We start from the raw sequence: 15,797 nt of genomic DNA on the forward strand, positions 1-15,797 counted from the left end.
GCGCGCGTGTGCAAGCGCGGGCGTGTAGAGCGCTCTCTTTGTTCGCCCCGTAATAATTGCGGCGCGTCGTACAACTTCATTTTCGGCATCCTCCTCCTCTCTCGCCATCTTCATTTCCAGCGCGCGTAGGCGCGGCCGTCCGTTTCTCATCGGTACGGCCCGAGCCCCGGCCAGTCCGTTCCTTGTTCCCCTGGGAAAGGAGTCCTTTTTGTGCCTCGCGAGCACGTTGCAGCGCACGGGTGCGGTGAAACACTGGGCGTCTTTTATCTGCCACTGCCAGTGAGCGGTGCGTGTGCAGTTCTTTGTTGAGGCTCGGAAATCACGCCAGTGCCGCGTGTCGCGTCCCTGGCCCGAATCGAACTTCGCCGGAGCGCTGAGACGTTGAAGCTTGGGCGGTACTCAGCTTTGTATCTGCACAGTGGTGTCGCCGTCCGGGCACAGAAAATGCTTTACACAGGCGATCCTTGCTTTCGCTTCAGTTCCTGTCTACGAGATGACAGTCGCTATTACTTCCTGTGGAATTAATGGTTTACGGGGATCCTTGGACGCTTACCTTAGTGAACCCCCTGGAATAGCTAGTACGCCGATCGAAAGTGCGTCCTTAAGGGGGATTGGGGTTGTCAGTTCAATTTGCAAAATGCTTTTAGAGTTCTGAGCGCCAAGGCATCCAAGTTAGAAGGGACAGGCTAATTCTACATTTCGTTACTCTTCCACATAAATGTGGGCAGGTTGGCGCGCTTTCTTGCTTTTGTTGATTTGAGCTTTCGAGCATTTCGAGTGGTTTTACGAATTTGAAAGCTTTCAAGTTGGCAGGTATAACTGTATGCCGTGTTTTGCAACGTTTAGTGCCTCTGCACTTCAAGGGAAGAAGGTGGCGCTGCAAGCTGCTGCTGCAGCTTCCTGCTTCGGTTTCCTCACATTTGGTGAAAATAACCGAAACGAGGTCCCCGTGTGCGCTCTATTTTGTGGTTTTGTGCAGTTCAGTCTTTTGTGTCGGGATCCGCTGCCTTCCGCCAATGGAGATACAGTTACGTTTCTTCTTCGATGACGACTCGGCCCACTGATTCGACAAGGTGCCCGCCGCTCGAAGTCTTTACAGAGGAAGCAAACTCACTATGAACCTGTAGAATGAACTTAATTAAATACGATCTTGCGACTGGATGAGTACACGCTGTAACCATTTTTTTTCTATTTAGACGCGTGGAATAAGATCGATTTAATTTGTTTTGTGTGTGTGTGTGTGTTTGTGGGGGGGGGGGGGGGGGGGGAGGGGGGTCAACGTCCCAAAGCGGTTCAGGCTATGAGGCACGCCTTAGTGGAGAGCTCCCGATTTTTTAACCACTTTTGGTTCTTTAGTGTGCGCTGACATTGCACATTACACGAGCGCCTTGCTTTCTGGCTCCGCCGAAAAGCAGTTTTAATTTCGAAACATGGCTACATTAAGTTCTGCAGGTTTTCCGAAAAGAATTAGGGCATTTATTGAAGCACGCAGGATAGAGTCCATTTATTACTCACGTGTATGTTTATGCATGTTAGCTGCACCGTTGTCATTGCCTTTAAATGCTTTAAAGAACTCAGCCGCCGGTTGAACATGTAAATTCGCTTGCACTTTTTTTTTTTCTGGTCCTCACCGTAAAACACGCAACCGCTGACTATACTCCTTTTTTAAGAGTTCCTTACTTATATATATATATATATATATATATATATATATATATATATATATATATATATATATATATATATATATATCTTCGGATGATTTTTGTTTTGCACATTTTTGCGCTAGAAAGCAGCGCAGGTTCATTTACAACTTCATAAAAGGCCTTTTTACGACATTTACCCTCATCTGTAATGGCTTCTGCGTCTCCGACTCCGTGGTGCAGTATATAAAAAGTGTTTTCCTGGGAAGGCAGGCAGACAGGCTTAAAAAAATATGTAGAGGCCGAGATGGGAACCAACCGAATGTTGTATCCCAAACTGCAACGTCTTGCGCCACTCCCCGCGGAGTCATCCTGAGTGGCCGCCCGGCAACAAAACATTCACTGAGGGGCGTGGAACAAGGTTGGACTCTCGCCGCCTTCTGCAACAAAAAGAAAAAAAAAAAATTAGAGCCCAATCAGCATAAGTTGTAATCATGTCACTTTCCGTGGATATCATTTCCACCAAGTGATAGCAAAACCTCGTTACGACGTTATGTTTGCTCTCGGAGTAACGCCACTTCTCGGATCGGTCGCAGTTGTCAGTCCTAGCTGGCGTTACGTCACTTATCACGCGCTTATGTAATCAAATGATAGAGTTGACAACTATCGTGGAACTGACATGACCATGCTTTGTTCTGCCTAAGTTGAAGGTGCCCTCTCGATGTCTCCCCTCATTGTCTGGTCACCTTTGTTGTTACAGGTGAGTGTCCACCCGAGAGGGACCGCTGACTCCTCGGTCGACGATGGTGGTGGTGCCTGCTCGGAAACCAGCTCTTGCTCTGACTCCGACCCGTGGGAGAGCTGTCCCGAGTTGGAGGAAGAAGAGTGTCCTGCCCCTGGTGGGGGCGCATGTGCCTCCCTGGCTGTGACTGACTGCTCGGACGGCTGTTACTGCTGCTGTCGCTGGTGCCTCTCTGCGGGAACATTGGGCTCCTCTTCCTCACTCTCTGCTACCTGGGTACGGTGTATAACCTCCTCTCACTTTCCTTTCTGCATGCCTCCTTCGGGAGACTGGGTAGTTTCGGTTGCTTATCTTGGCGGCTAACTCTTTCCTGTCTAGCCAGTACAAACCATGGGCGCAATATTGTTACTGTGTGGAATATGTTTGGCCCTATATATAGGACCATTTCTAAAACAGTCCAATGTTGGGCCAATAGTTTGTACTACGCCAGGGTTGGTGGCGTTGGGAGCGGTGGTTGCCGCGCTTCACTGCAAAACCTTTCTCACTCACTTCACTGTTAACCCTTGAACGTATTTGTGATTGACAAGAACTGCCGGAGTACTCACCGGGTGTCTACCGCCCTTGGTATTCTCTGTACAGCGGTGTTCAAAAGTTTTCCAGTCGCTGTTCCTGGATTTTAGAAGCCTATAGTCATATAAACTCCGCGGCTGTATAAAATATTTTCCTGATGATGACGAAACCCCTCCTCACTGGCGGGAGACTTCGAGCTTGGGAGGTCTCGAAAATAGCTTGCTAAATGGCTCGAAAGCAGACTCCGTACGGTAGGGGTGCTTTTCGCCAATGCCATATATCTGGACGTGTGGCGCGCGTAAAGAGTAACACTTTGCCAAACTCTGTGCCACTCTTTCAGTGCAAACTGTTTTTACACGTGATTCACAAGTTACCTTCGAGTTAACACTGAGAATACTGGCCTTTACGGAGGAATTGATTGCAGTAGCTTGAATTTTCTCTAAGCCGGGATGCATCCAGTGGGACACGTTTTATAGCTTCAAACTTGCAGTTACTTGGTTTGGCTGGGACTTATTGAAAAAACAGAGGTAACAAGAAGCAGCGTGGCGTATAGTGCAAGAAAAGGGTTACGACGGTTGGCGGTCAGGCATCGTCGTTATTCATTTCATTGACGCACCCATCGTTTTTATAACCTTTTATGGCACCCGCAGGTCATTTCAACGTGTTTAAATTATTGCAGTAAACAGAAAAGATATCCACCCAAAGCTCGTGCTGGTGCCATGTTTTTACTGTCCTTTCTCGTTATATCGCTCATCGAAATATAAAGGAGTACATGTGTATGCCTGGCTACTATAGCCCTGATCAGATATTGCGTGTTTTGTAGCTAGGACATACGCTAGCTTACCTTCTTTTTTTCGAAGCAGCATCACATGTGCTCGGGCCGGGGAACTAACATACCTCAGCAATGAGGGCTATAGTCGGATACACGTCAAGAAAAAAAAAAAGCGCCAAACAGCCCTCAAAGGAAACCCCCTCCATCCAGTGGCATCGCTCCAAATGTGTGACGTCGCGGAAAGCACGGGAAAAGTCAAACAAAAAACAACAGAAAAACAGGAAAACGTGTTCTTCCACTCTCACGGTCTCGCAGACTTTTACAAACATGGCCGCCACCGGTTGTCGCGTCCGTTCATCGGTGTCGCCAGCGGTGTCACCTCGCAGGGCTCCATGGCGGAAAAGAGATGCAGTGAAGCGCAGAACAACGAAGCGATTTCGTGAAAACCCGACAGTGCTGAAATTCACCATCAGGATTCGTCGTTTTACCTATTGTACCCTGATGAGCAAACGACTATATATCGAATTGACTAAAGGTATCTATTTTTGCTCTAACTCACGAGACATTTAGGAACTATTTGCCAGCACGAACTCACTCGAAGAAACCATGTTCCAAGCGCTGCTCGTAGGTGCAAGGCGGTCGGCCGTGACGTCATGGTATAGCTCGGCAGCTTTTGGTTAGAGGGGGGTCCTATGATAGCTGGATGCCGCTCTTTTCTTGACCTGTACGCGTGCCTCTGTTTCAGCTGCATCTGATTTCTCCTTTTGAGGATAGTCTATCTGGCGTGCGACTCAGTGCACTCTGTCGCTTGCACTCAGCGAAGCTTCTGTCTGAATATGTTTAAGACACCGGTTTCCAAGTTCCGCTTGACCCATGAGGCCATTTCCGCAGATTAGCAGACGGACATGGCCCGTACGTGCTATAGATGCGTATCTTTAGGCACGCGCAACTTGTGACACGGTAAATGTCGCACCCTCTACTGCCAGAGACAGCGCGGCAGTTAACGTGAGCTCACACGTTAGTGGAAAGACGTTACCGTACAAAATTAAAAAAAAAAAAAATGTCCATATTTTCACGGTGTTGGCGACTGGGTCTAGATTAACAGAGCCGGTACAGGTGGAATTACACGGTCCAAGGTTTAGGTACAGCCGCCCTGATTTTTAACAATATAGCGCGAGCGTCGACCAAACTGCTGCTCAGCGCCTTATAACGGCGATAAGCGTGCTACACGGCGAGAGTTCGCGCTCGCGCACGATGAGAGAGCGTCTTCTGCTACGCTGTTCGGATCACAAAGACAAACGCCCTGCCACAATAGGGAGTTTTAGAATAGGGGAACCCAAGGCTTGGGGCCCCCAAGGAAATAGCGTGCGGCGGCGCAACGTGCTAGCCGAGCGGCGAGTTTTAGAATAGGGGTTTTCCCGACGCAGCTGAGCCGGGCTTGCGTTCGTCGATTGCAGCGCCACGACGGTAAACCAAGTACAAGCATTTAAATATATAAAAGCCAACAACGCTATTTTATTAATCAAAAAGTACTATTATTGTGCAAAAACTATCTTAAGACTACCGGTTATATAAACCGTTTCAGTCAGACAAGACGAAATCGGCCAATTGTCAATCCAGGCCGAGACCGGGAAACCTCATTTGAACCTTCCGCGCTTTCCGCCGTCTGGTCCCCATGGCAACCAAAGGAGGCGAACTCGCTAAGCCTAGCAGCTCGGTAAATCCGGAAGCAATAAGAAAATATAGCGCGTTTTATCGCTAAAATTTGGTAGTGCGGGCATCATGAGACATAACATAAGCTTCGTTGGCCTTTCGTTTTCCATGAACGCGTGACACCATGGAGCGGTGACGACGAATGTGTGCCGAGGCGAGCGGCCGCCGCTTGGCCGAGCGCCGCCATGTTGCCGTAACCCAAGCGACCCAACGGCGGCTTGGGGCGAACGCTATTTTGGAAAAATAGGGGCCGCCCCAAGCGTTAACCCAAGACCCCAAGCGCGCCTTACGTTCTGCGCATGCGCATTTCGACGCCCCAAGCTCCTTGGGGGCCCCAAAGCTTGGGGCCCCCTATTCTAAAACTCTCTAATATCTGTTTGCGACGTTCCACATTCTTGCGCATGCACGAACTCTCGCCGTGTTGCACGCTTATCGCCGTTGTGAGGTGCTGACCAGCAGTTTGGTCGATGCTCGCGCTATATTGTTAAAAATCAGGGCGGCTGTACGTCCTGCGAGTCCGGAGCCGATTCACTTCAACGTCGTTTTCACTCCGAGCGCCCCCTGGCAATATTGTCATATCTGAACAACTCCAGAACGAAGAGGTGGATTTTTCATCAAGTGGTGCTAGAATGTGAAGGAGCTGTAATTACTACTGCTGGTTGCTTTTGTAGCAAATTCTAGCTTTCAAATGTACGACTGTTGCGTCAATGCTTAAGTGTGTGCGCTATATTTCAGTGCAGGCGTGTAGAATCAGCCCGCTGCCAGGGTTTCTGCGTGCTGTGAATGACGTTAGCCCACAGGCAGGGGCGAGGCCTTTGTTGACATTAATACATTAATAGCGGCCCTAGTTTACGCCAGTGCTCAGAGATTTGTTGCGGGATTCGCTCTAAAATCTTATTTCGAACGAACATCGTGAGCTACGATGTTCGCCATTGGCTGTTCTGAGTAATAGTCCCTTAGCTCAACAATAACACAGACTCCAGACGTGAAAGGTTCTTACTATAAACGGCATTAGTTAGCTTATCGGGAAATGACGTGGACGTCAAGGAGGCTTTTTTCAGTATAGATGTGCATGCAGTGACAAGTAGCAATATCTTCTGTCTTCTTGCAGGAAAGTCTTAACCGTGTGCTGGCGAGGAGGCGTCTTTTCGGCCGAAAATGCTGTATGCACTATCGCGCAGAATGGCGCGGTGCGGAGCAGATGCGCTGCTGACTTTGGACCGTGATTTAGGCGGTGGAATTTCACTTCCGCACGCCTGATCGCGAGGCTGCAATAGCCGTGAGAGATGTAACTAATGTTTGCGATTTTTCGGCGTTATCTCATCGGTGGCCGTCGGCATTGAAACCGACAAACACACTGGCGTGTACATGGGGCGTCCTTACTGCGGCCTTAAAAACGCATTTTAGTGCCGACAGCAGCCGCCGCGCAGAGTTATCGTCCGTCGCGGTCCTTTTGAAGGCCGCTTTTTTTCTGTTGGGGCCGTTTCGGTTTACATTCAACGTGAGTGGAAAGGCGGCTAATACAATACCAGTGTAGCTACGCCGTGGGACAGAGCATATCAGATATTACCCGAGACAAGTAAAATATAGCTTTTAGTTCGTATATGAACGGAATAAAAATGCCTTTTCTTGGGAATAAATGTGAGAGAAACGAGAGAGTCATTACAAAAGTGCAAACTCAGCAGGGCGGAAGGTCTGTACGTCATTGTCGGGTGCAAAATATGTTTACTCCCGATAGCTGTACCGGCGGCCTCGGGGTGCCTGTTTCTCGTTGTCCGTTGAGCGGTTCAGTGCGATGCGACAGGATGCTCAGCCTTTGTGTAACAGCTGCAAACATTGACTTTAAAGCGGTAGTTAAATATACTTGCGATTAAATTAACGCCTCGTCTCGCTTCTCTTTCGTAACTAGTTTTGTAAGGGTTTTGCGGCGGAGGCTGCGTTTCCCAGCATCAATAAGGCGTGCGTTTACGGAATTTTTGCCTAATAGGGTGCAAAAAAAATATCGCACTCCCGGTCTTGCAAATCCTCGTCAGGCTAAGGGCATGTCCTTGTTAACATTTTCCATTTTCCAGTAACCTGCAACCTTTTCCCTTTTCTCGTTGCGTGCAGTCACTCCAGATTGGCGGTAATCCTGCAATAAAAAGAGGAGCGCTTTCCGTGGTCTGGAGGCTTTGGTGCGTGCGCTCTTGCAACTTCGCATTTAAACTTATTGCGAAAAAGCGATCATATTCGCCGAATGGGGCGTGCAATGCGCATTTCGCTGTGTCTACGTCGTCAGCAGTACCGAGGGAAGGGGATGACCGCACCGTCTGACCGATGATTGTGCAGCCGCATGGTGAAACCCAACCGGAGCGCCGACTATTAAGTTCAAAGTCGCGCAAAGCTCGTGTCGCCTTGCGCAAAGGCCATTAAGTTTGCAGCTGAGTTTTACGAGTCGACTGCGGCCTAAGGCTCGCAAGCGAAGCCGATTGCCGCGCCCTGTTTAGGGCCACTCGTAAAGAAATTCCCAACTTGCCGAAATTCTATGACGACCTAATCTCGCCCGAAATCGCCGTCGCGGTCGACGGTAGATGCCTTCCATTCTGTTCTGCAATTAGTGAATTACGAAAGAGTTTAAGGGGCTTTCCTGGGGGCATTTATCGTAGCCGGTTCCTTTCAATGAACGTATGATATCTCATAGAAGCTGTCTTTACTCCCAGCTTCCTGCAAGTCTGAGCGCAAAACATTTCACCCCCACCCTTATTAGTGTCATTAGTAAACAGAAACACTTCTGGATCAACTAGGAGGGACAGAGAGGCTTTTTTTGTAGGCGTGGACACATTTGTTCGTCGCTGTCTGAGTATTCGCACGACGGGCTGGTGGGGTTCTTGTTTGCATTGGCAATCATGCCTGCCACGCCGCGTCAAATGCTCTAGACAGCAGTGCGAGTCGAAAGTAGTGTGTTTAAGGTATGACCACGCTATTTGATTTATTTCTATCATGTGCCTGGTTGCGTTTCATGAATATGTTCTTATCCTTCTCCTTTGTTTTTTTCCTTTATTTCCGGGCTCTGACAACTAATCCAGATCACGATACACTGTGAACAGCCAACAAACTTGATATAGGAAAAGGAAAGCTGCCATTTTTGCACTGACATTGCCACTTTCAACTTTCTTTTACCTCTGATCCTTCTTCGCAGTGTACTTTATTTTCATATCTACAGCGCGATAAACGGGACAAGAGAGAAAACAAATAACGACAAACACAGCGCTGTTTTCCCTCTTGTCCCGGTTATTGCGCTGTAGATATGGAACATCGTCACTAACTCGCCCAACAACTGACCTTGTCGTATTTTATTTCGAATGAATCGGGAACAGGCTGCTTGTGGACATACCCACCTTAGCATTTATTTATTTATTTATTGTATACCTCGAATTCCCCAGTACACGGTATTACATGAGGGGAACACATGGCAACACAGGAAACCAAAAATTAATTACAAAGATTAAGTGTGGTTTGCGATTTCTTTTCCCGCCAGCTGGACTATAAGGCAGAAGTTCAGAAGTACAGCACACGTCAGGACAACGTTGCCGGTTCCACAAGTCCTGTTCTGTGGAGCCAACGGTTTCAACTCGTCAGACCATGCGGTGTGTTGCCACAGCCGCGGAGCAAGTTCGCGTGAATCCCTCGCATGCTTCAATCTGCTCAGAGGGGGGGGGAATCAGTAACGGCCACCGCCGCCTCCCATCCGGCGCTTCAGCCGCGTTTCGAACTCTCGGCGAGCTATTACTTATCCACGCGTGCATTCGCCCGCGGCTCTCTCCCGCCGGGAGGCTCTGTTGAAGTGTGTGCAGCGTGCCAACAAACAAACCAAACGGGGCGCCTAATTGATTGAGGTTAAGTGCTCTCGGATGGTCGTTTGCACACTCCGCTCGGTGCCTACGCCGCCTAACGGGCCAACGTTCTTTTCTCCGAGGAAAGAAAGATACAAACTGGCAACTGCGGAGCACGCCGCCGCAAACGTGCCGGCGATCGTTGGCTGCGCACGCCGGGAGAGCGCGAACAAGGGTGTGGAAGAAAAGGGGAGGCCTCCTCCGCGTTGATCGGTTCGACGGCTCTCCCGGGACGAAACACGCGCTCTCGGAGGATCTGGGGAAGGCTCTTCCTTTCCGCGGGCCTCTGCCTCGCACTTGCCGCCGGCGTCGCCAGGGGCGCGCCAGTCGCCCGATTTTCTAGTGACGCGGTCCGTCCCGGTCGTGTTCGGCCCAAACTCGGCGCGCGAGCCCCGTCGGACCGACCGAGCTCTCGGAGCTCTGAACTCGGGCCCGTCGACACCGCCGCTCGTCACGTGCGCGGCACGCCGAAGCCCTCGTGCCGGACTGTGCGCTGTTCTTCATCCTTGTCTGGGAAGACTCGCTCGTTCGCTCAGCGTGCGTCAGTGCCGCTTTGCGTATTGTGCGGCTGAGCTGTCGTCGTCGGCCGCCACTGGATGCGTCTCTTGAAGTGTCTGCCTTTAACTGTGCCACCGTTTCCGGCATAGCCCAGAACAGCGTCGTCACTACCTGTTTCGAAGCGCCTGCTTCCCGGTGATGTCATTTGGCGCGTTCACTTTCGCTCTCGAGGCTATTTGAACCCCTGCGGGGTTCTTCGATTTCGTGCGTGGCTTTGAGCCAGATTTATTCGCGTTATAACGAAGTCTCACGATTTTTCGAAACGCAGGCGTACATTACCTCACTGACAAGATTAGTCTTTCAGCGAGCCGGAGTCATTTATTTGCCGTTTGCCTGCTTTTGACAAATGCAGACACAATTTAAATTCGTCAAATCCAGATTCTTGATTGGGCACTGCGCATTCGTTCCGTAATTTGCGGACCCCCAGCGATGCTTACTACACAAAATGTCCGTGCTCCTATGTTCTCAAGGTGGGTTATTTCGGCCGTTACAGCATCGCCGCCTCAATTGGCGTTGGCGGTCTTCCGTGGCTCGCGGAGGTTCACTTAGTTTGGCTTATGTTTGGATTGCGACTGCTGCCCGGCTTGCTTAAGCATTTTCTTTCCGGCACGTCTGCGTAGTTTTTCGTGGCGTGTTTCGCCGCGTGTGTGTAGCTGCCTTGAGATTTGAGCCCGAAACCCTAGTTTGTGTTCCGCCCATTCCACTCGTGAGCGAGCTCTCCTGCGTCGTGCAATGCATTTAATTTTCTACGGGGTCCCACTTACCACCTCTTTGTGTGCATCCGTTGAAGGCCTCCTCGAGGTGCGCTTGTAGTGCTCCGCATTCTTTGTACGGACATCGTTTGCTGCACTCTGCCATACGCCGATTTGTGTCCGACAGGCACTGAGTGTACACATGGTCTGACTGGGGGCGTTTCTCGTTGGACAGGGTTTGAAGGCACTCTCAAAGATTGTGGTGTTCATCCTATTCATCATTCGTGCGTCGTGAATTTTTTCGTGGCGTATGCTGCACAGAAGCTTTTACGCGCGTAGAGACCAGTGCTATACTGGCTTACCTTTGCCCAGAGCTCAACACAGTTCAACTGCTCTCTGTCCACGCTTTTTTTTTTTCTTCTCCAGTTTCCTATCGCGGGGCATCTCTAAGTTATTTTTAACTCTTATATTGTAAATCGTTCACTGATTGGATGACGGTGGATGTTTGGTATTGCGTCTGCGCTTACCTCGAAGTACCATGCGTTCCACCGACAGTGAGTTTAGCTTCGTAATATAATTCGCTTAGATTCTGGAAGTTGTCTTCACTGGCCCGTGACGAACACCGCGTTGCAGATGCCGTGGTGACGTATCCTCGAAGATACCACAGCTCTCTGCGTTTCTCTTGACTGGCCCCGGGATTAACTTCCTTTCAATCTGCGAGGAATTTCCCTCATATCGTGTGTGCATTTGATGATTGGTGCTTTGAACTTTGTGCGCAGGTTTTGTCATTTCAGTAGCGTACACTGTTTGGGCACTACTTTCGATCAACTTGCCTCTATTCCTGGTGGAGTTTTCACTACTAGTGTTTGTTTTTTCTAGCGGTTGTTGCACAGATAGGTTAGCGTTGCATGGAACGCCGCTAACGGTCTTCGGGGTGTATTAGCTTCATAAGTTGAACGGCTTATCAATGTTTAGATGCTACGTATGGTGGCGCATGAGGGATTTTTAATTGCGCTATACAACAGCGGTCCCACCTTTTGTGCTAGCCTTGCCTGCCTGTCGGCGTCCGCTGGGCAATGAGCAACGCGGTCGCGGAGGCACCATTTATTAATAAGTCACCGCACCTAGCCTGGCACATAGCCGAAACTGTCGTCGGGGGGATGTGCGTCCGATGTGACCTCTGATCGAGTGGAAACACGGTTTAGCTTCGCGCCGACTCTTCAACACCCGACGGAGTTGAATCGGCCTTCGGGCTCCTTACTCGGACGGTTTCTTCGAAATTTTACAAGGAGGACGCTGTTTTGCCGCATTTTAGCTGAAGACTTCTTTGGAGCAAGAGGATTGGGTCTTGGGCGGACGGTTGAGAGCGATGCAGTTCCAGGAGTTTATTCGGTGAGCTGCCACAAGGCAACTCGCTTCCGAAAGAGTATCCTCGGAACTGAAGTTTAAGTTCCAATTTCTTTCGTTTTCACGTTTCGTTAGCGCTCGGAGAGCTTCAGCCCCTGCTAAAGCACCGTGTTCAGCTTGGTATCGTTTCTGCGGGAACGCCCCATCCCTACGGCCTCCGCCTTGCAACTGGAAACAACCAAGGATCAGTACACTCTTGTGCGCTGCCCCCGTGTGACGGGAACGGATAACTGATCGTACCGCGCGGCAAAGAACGACCCGGTACGAGTTGTGTGACATTTCGTGCGTTTGCGAACTGCTGCGTTGTCACTCAACCTCGGGCCCCTTCGAGCAATTCTGCACCGCACCTGGACCGAGACCGGTGCGCGAGGCTGTTTCCCGTCGCTGTGCGCCTGCCTGCTTTCTAGGACGGCCATGCGTCGCCACAACGTAAGTATCGACTTCTATATGCTACTTCGTCGAGGCAGGGTAGTTGCGGCAAGTTTCGCGAATCGACTCAGCGTTTCCGTGTTAAAGGCGAGTCGACACGTGTGAGAGCGGTTTGTTCCCGGCCCAGACCATCGGAGCAATGTTGGGCGCTTGTTAACAATGTATTGGCCCTATGTTGAGCTGGACGCAGTCGACACGCTCACAATATTGGGCTGATGGTTCGTGCCGCTTAAGTTACGGAACATGGCGGCCTGTAGCTATTCTGGCATTGGGTCCGCTTCCTCGACAGACGTGACTGTAGGGTAATGATAATCTGCATCAATTGGCCGATAACGTCCTGGAACAACGTGCAGAAAAGTTTCTCATCCGAGGGAGCACAAACAGTTGTACCATTATTGTAGTGGGTTGGCATTTTACTGCTCTTATGTATAGGGCCGAACACATTTCCAGTGTACGTTCCCAATATTGGGCCGATAGTTTGTTCAACCTAGATATGGGGAGTGACGGAGACAAATGAGCTGGGAAAGTCGCACATTTCGGCTAGGTGTGCGCGCCCTGCAGATTATCTGTGCGTATTATATAATTCGAATTGGCATACCCCTGACAAAATTTCCTGATAATGTATTAATTTTTTTTTTTTGTTCCTCAAAGCCCCGCCGTCATTCATCGTATATCATTCGCCGGACAGCAGCCGCGCGTGGAAGGGAGGCGAAGAAGAGGAAGATTTGAAATAGGGATCTTACATAACGCAAGCGTGCCAGCAGCAAAGTGACTGCTCGAAATCTGAAATCATGAAGTTCAATAGCATCGGTAAAAAAAATATAAAGAAAACGCTTGAATTTTCGTTACTGGAGCATTGCCTGTCAAACTTGCGTGCGTGATCGACTCGCACGAACGGAATCTGGCACAGTCTTCCTGGACATGGTCCTCGGTGGAAAACTGCGATCGTTGTTACGTAAATAGCGCCGCTGCTGTTTCATTTCGATCAACTCTGACCTGAATGTATCAAGTTGTCGGCTCTGCTTTCGTTATACTTGTGCATGATGGCATAAAACTTCCACTTAGCGATATAGTTATTATTCTGCCGTTCAAGCGTGCATAGATGCCGCTTGCGGGCAATTTGGTTATTCTGGCGCAGATTTGGAATAAGGGTGACGAATGTGTTTCCAAACTAGTTTTGTTCTGCTACGCAACCGAGATGGTTTCCCGTCAGAGGCTGTTTGAAATCAGTGACAGCATTCCCCAAGTGTCACTTCTCGAGGGAAATGCTGACGTAATAAACTTTGCCGCGTTTTTATCCTTCGTTAATTAAATGCGTTCAACTTATACTGTGGAGTGCATGTTTTTTTTTTTTTTTTTATCGTACTGCGCTCATTTTCTATACATGTCACCTGCAATTTTCGTGTATTTCGATTTCCCTTCTCGTTAAACCGCGAATGTCAGTGCTTCTTGCTCTTTCCAGTATGTCCTTCCGAGCGTCAGGTGTGAGGTCCGGGTGTTTCAGTCTCGAGCTGAGGATTCGCAAGAGAACGAGGTTTGTTTATTGGTTGCTGGCGAGGAGATAACCCCGACGAATAACCAGATCCGGTAGTTTTGTCGCTAGGGCTGCGCCAGGCGGATCAATAGTCTTCTGCCAAGCAGGTGTTAGTCGAATGCCTCTCAGGCAACACTGGAGACACACGTTATTCCACAACGATCCCGATGATGGATACGTGCCGTCGCTTCCGAAGCCCGGTGACTGCTACCGACGTTGTATGGGAATGTCCTGAACAATGGGATCTTTGCAGAAGATCGGTCGCACTACTTTACGTTGCCACCTGTCGGGCAAAATACAACGCCTGGCTCCATCCAGTGTTCCTCGACAGCGCAGCACAACTGCACCTATGCTCCGGGCAAAGCTGGGAAATTTTGTCCGTGCAAGCCGCCCAATTGAGAATTAGGCTTTACAGCAAAAGACGCCAAACGAATCGGCACCCCCCTCGGCCACCATGCCCACACTAGGGCGCCGTCGGCGTCTTTAGTGAAAAAAGTGTTTCAGTCAATCTTTGATGTACAATATAGTATTATACTCCTTTACCTTTTAACTAAACTGTCCTTCTCCCTGTCGCTCACTTCTTTGATTTCTCCTAGCTGTCTCATTGCTATCTCTTTTTTCCGCCGCCCCAGTTCAGGTGCTTCAGTTCATTTCGATAGCAGATACCGGGGCAGGCAAAAATCTTTTCCTTCCTTTATTATTATTTCATTCAATAAAACCACACTGCTACTACTTGGGAAAACTATGAAATGGTGTGATGCTTTCCAGCGCTACATTAATTTCACAACTTGCAAATCCCAGTTAAACAACAACATTGTGCGCACCCCGTCCCCATTCGCTGGCCCGACAGCACCGCAAAGCTCCAGGCCGAAGCGTCTACAAAAAGCGTCGGCACTCGGCGCGCGTCCACTACGAAGCGTGTAGCCCCCAAACAGCTGCAACAACCGCTACCCTGAAACAAGAGGGCGGACAAGCGCGCAGGGTGCGATAGCAGGGAGAATATTGTCGTCACAGCTCACGAGATGCAGCGGTTGCGGCCGCCGCCACCATGTGCACCACTTCGAGGGACAAATGCAGATAAAAAGATTTTTCTGCTCGCCTATGCAAGAAACAATGCGGCTTTATTCAACTCAGCAACGTCAGCTATTCATTGCTGTACAAAAATAGATCTTCTGAAATTTGGTGCAATAACCCTTTAAGCTTTCCGACTGGTGTTTTCACGATCGGAAATTTTACTATATAAAGAGTTATCTAGCCTAATTAATACCAGCGTAAGCAGTTTAGAACAGAAGGAAACTGAAGGTCGCGAAACGCTTTGCGTTACTCCACAGTACTGCACAGTTGCAATGCCAAAGGCAAACCTGTGTTATCGGGGAGAAAACTTGATTTACACTGCTGGTGGCACACAGTGTTGAGAACGTGTCCAGCACCCTAATTGGGGTCACGAAGTGTACGAATACCGTCGGTAAAAAACAAAACGAAAGTTACAGACGGACACTTGCCGACAGTCCAGGCAGGGGGTGAACAGTCATCGTTGATCGAAATCCGATCGGACAAATAAACGCTGCTTTGTCACAAAGCAGTTTCTTGCACCTACAGAGTCATGTCGATACTTGGCGAGCGGGGTCAGTGCGAGGCGAGGTCGCCACCTTGTACGACGGGCTTCGCGTGGGAGAAAGTAAAAGAATAATCCCTCGTGCGAAGAGCCGAGTCCGAAACTGGGGAACAGTTGTTCTCGCCACGTGCTGAACAGGATTTTCTGCTCACGTGTCGCCGGGATCAGGCAGAATGGGCCATTTGCAGACTTTTATCGATGTCAAATTTAACGAAGGAGACAATTAAGCGACTAGATTTTACTTTCCAGA

General features: G+C 49.6%; 1 protein-coding gene across 3 annotated transcripts in view; it reads left to right on the top strand.

Annotated features, from left to right (window-relative positions):
- Positions 1-15,797, top strand: part of Tmtc3 (Transmembrane O-mannosyltransferase targeting cadherins 3) — a 329,866-nt gene that overhangs the window by 29,528 nt on the left and 284,541 nt on the right. For 2 of the 3 annotated variants that reach the window (XM_084602460.1, XM_084602462.1), the window contains exon 2: positions 2,404-2,661. The exons of the other annotated variant lie outside the window; for it this stretch is intronic. In XM_084602460.1, coding sequence (XP_084458586.1) covers positions 2,404-2,661 — 258 coding nt within the window. The remainder of the gene's footprint in view (positions 1-2,403; positions 2,662-15,797) is intronic. 3 annotated transcript variants of the gene reach the window in all.

This window comes from Amblyomma maculatum, chromosome 4, assembly GCF_055883805.1.
Source record: "Amblyomma maculatum isolate TAMU_Amacu chromosome 4, ASM5588380v1, whole genome shotgun sequence".
NCBI classification, from domain to species: domain Eukaryota; kingdom Metazoa; phylum Arthropoda; class Arachnida; order Ixodida; family Ixodidae; genus Amblyomma; species Amblyomma maculatum.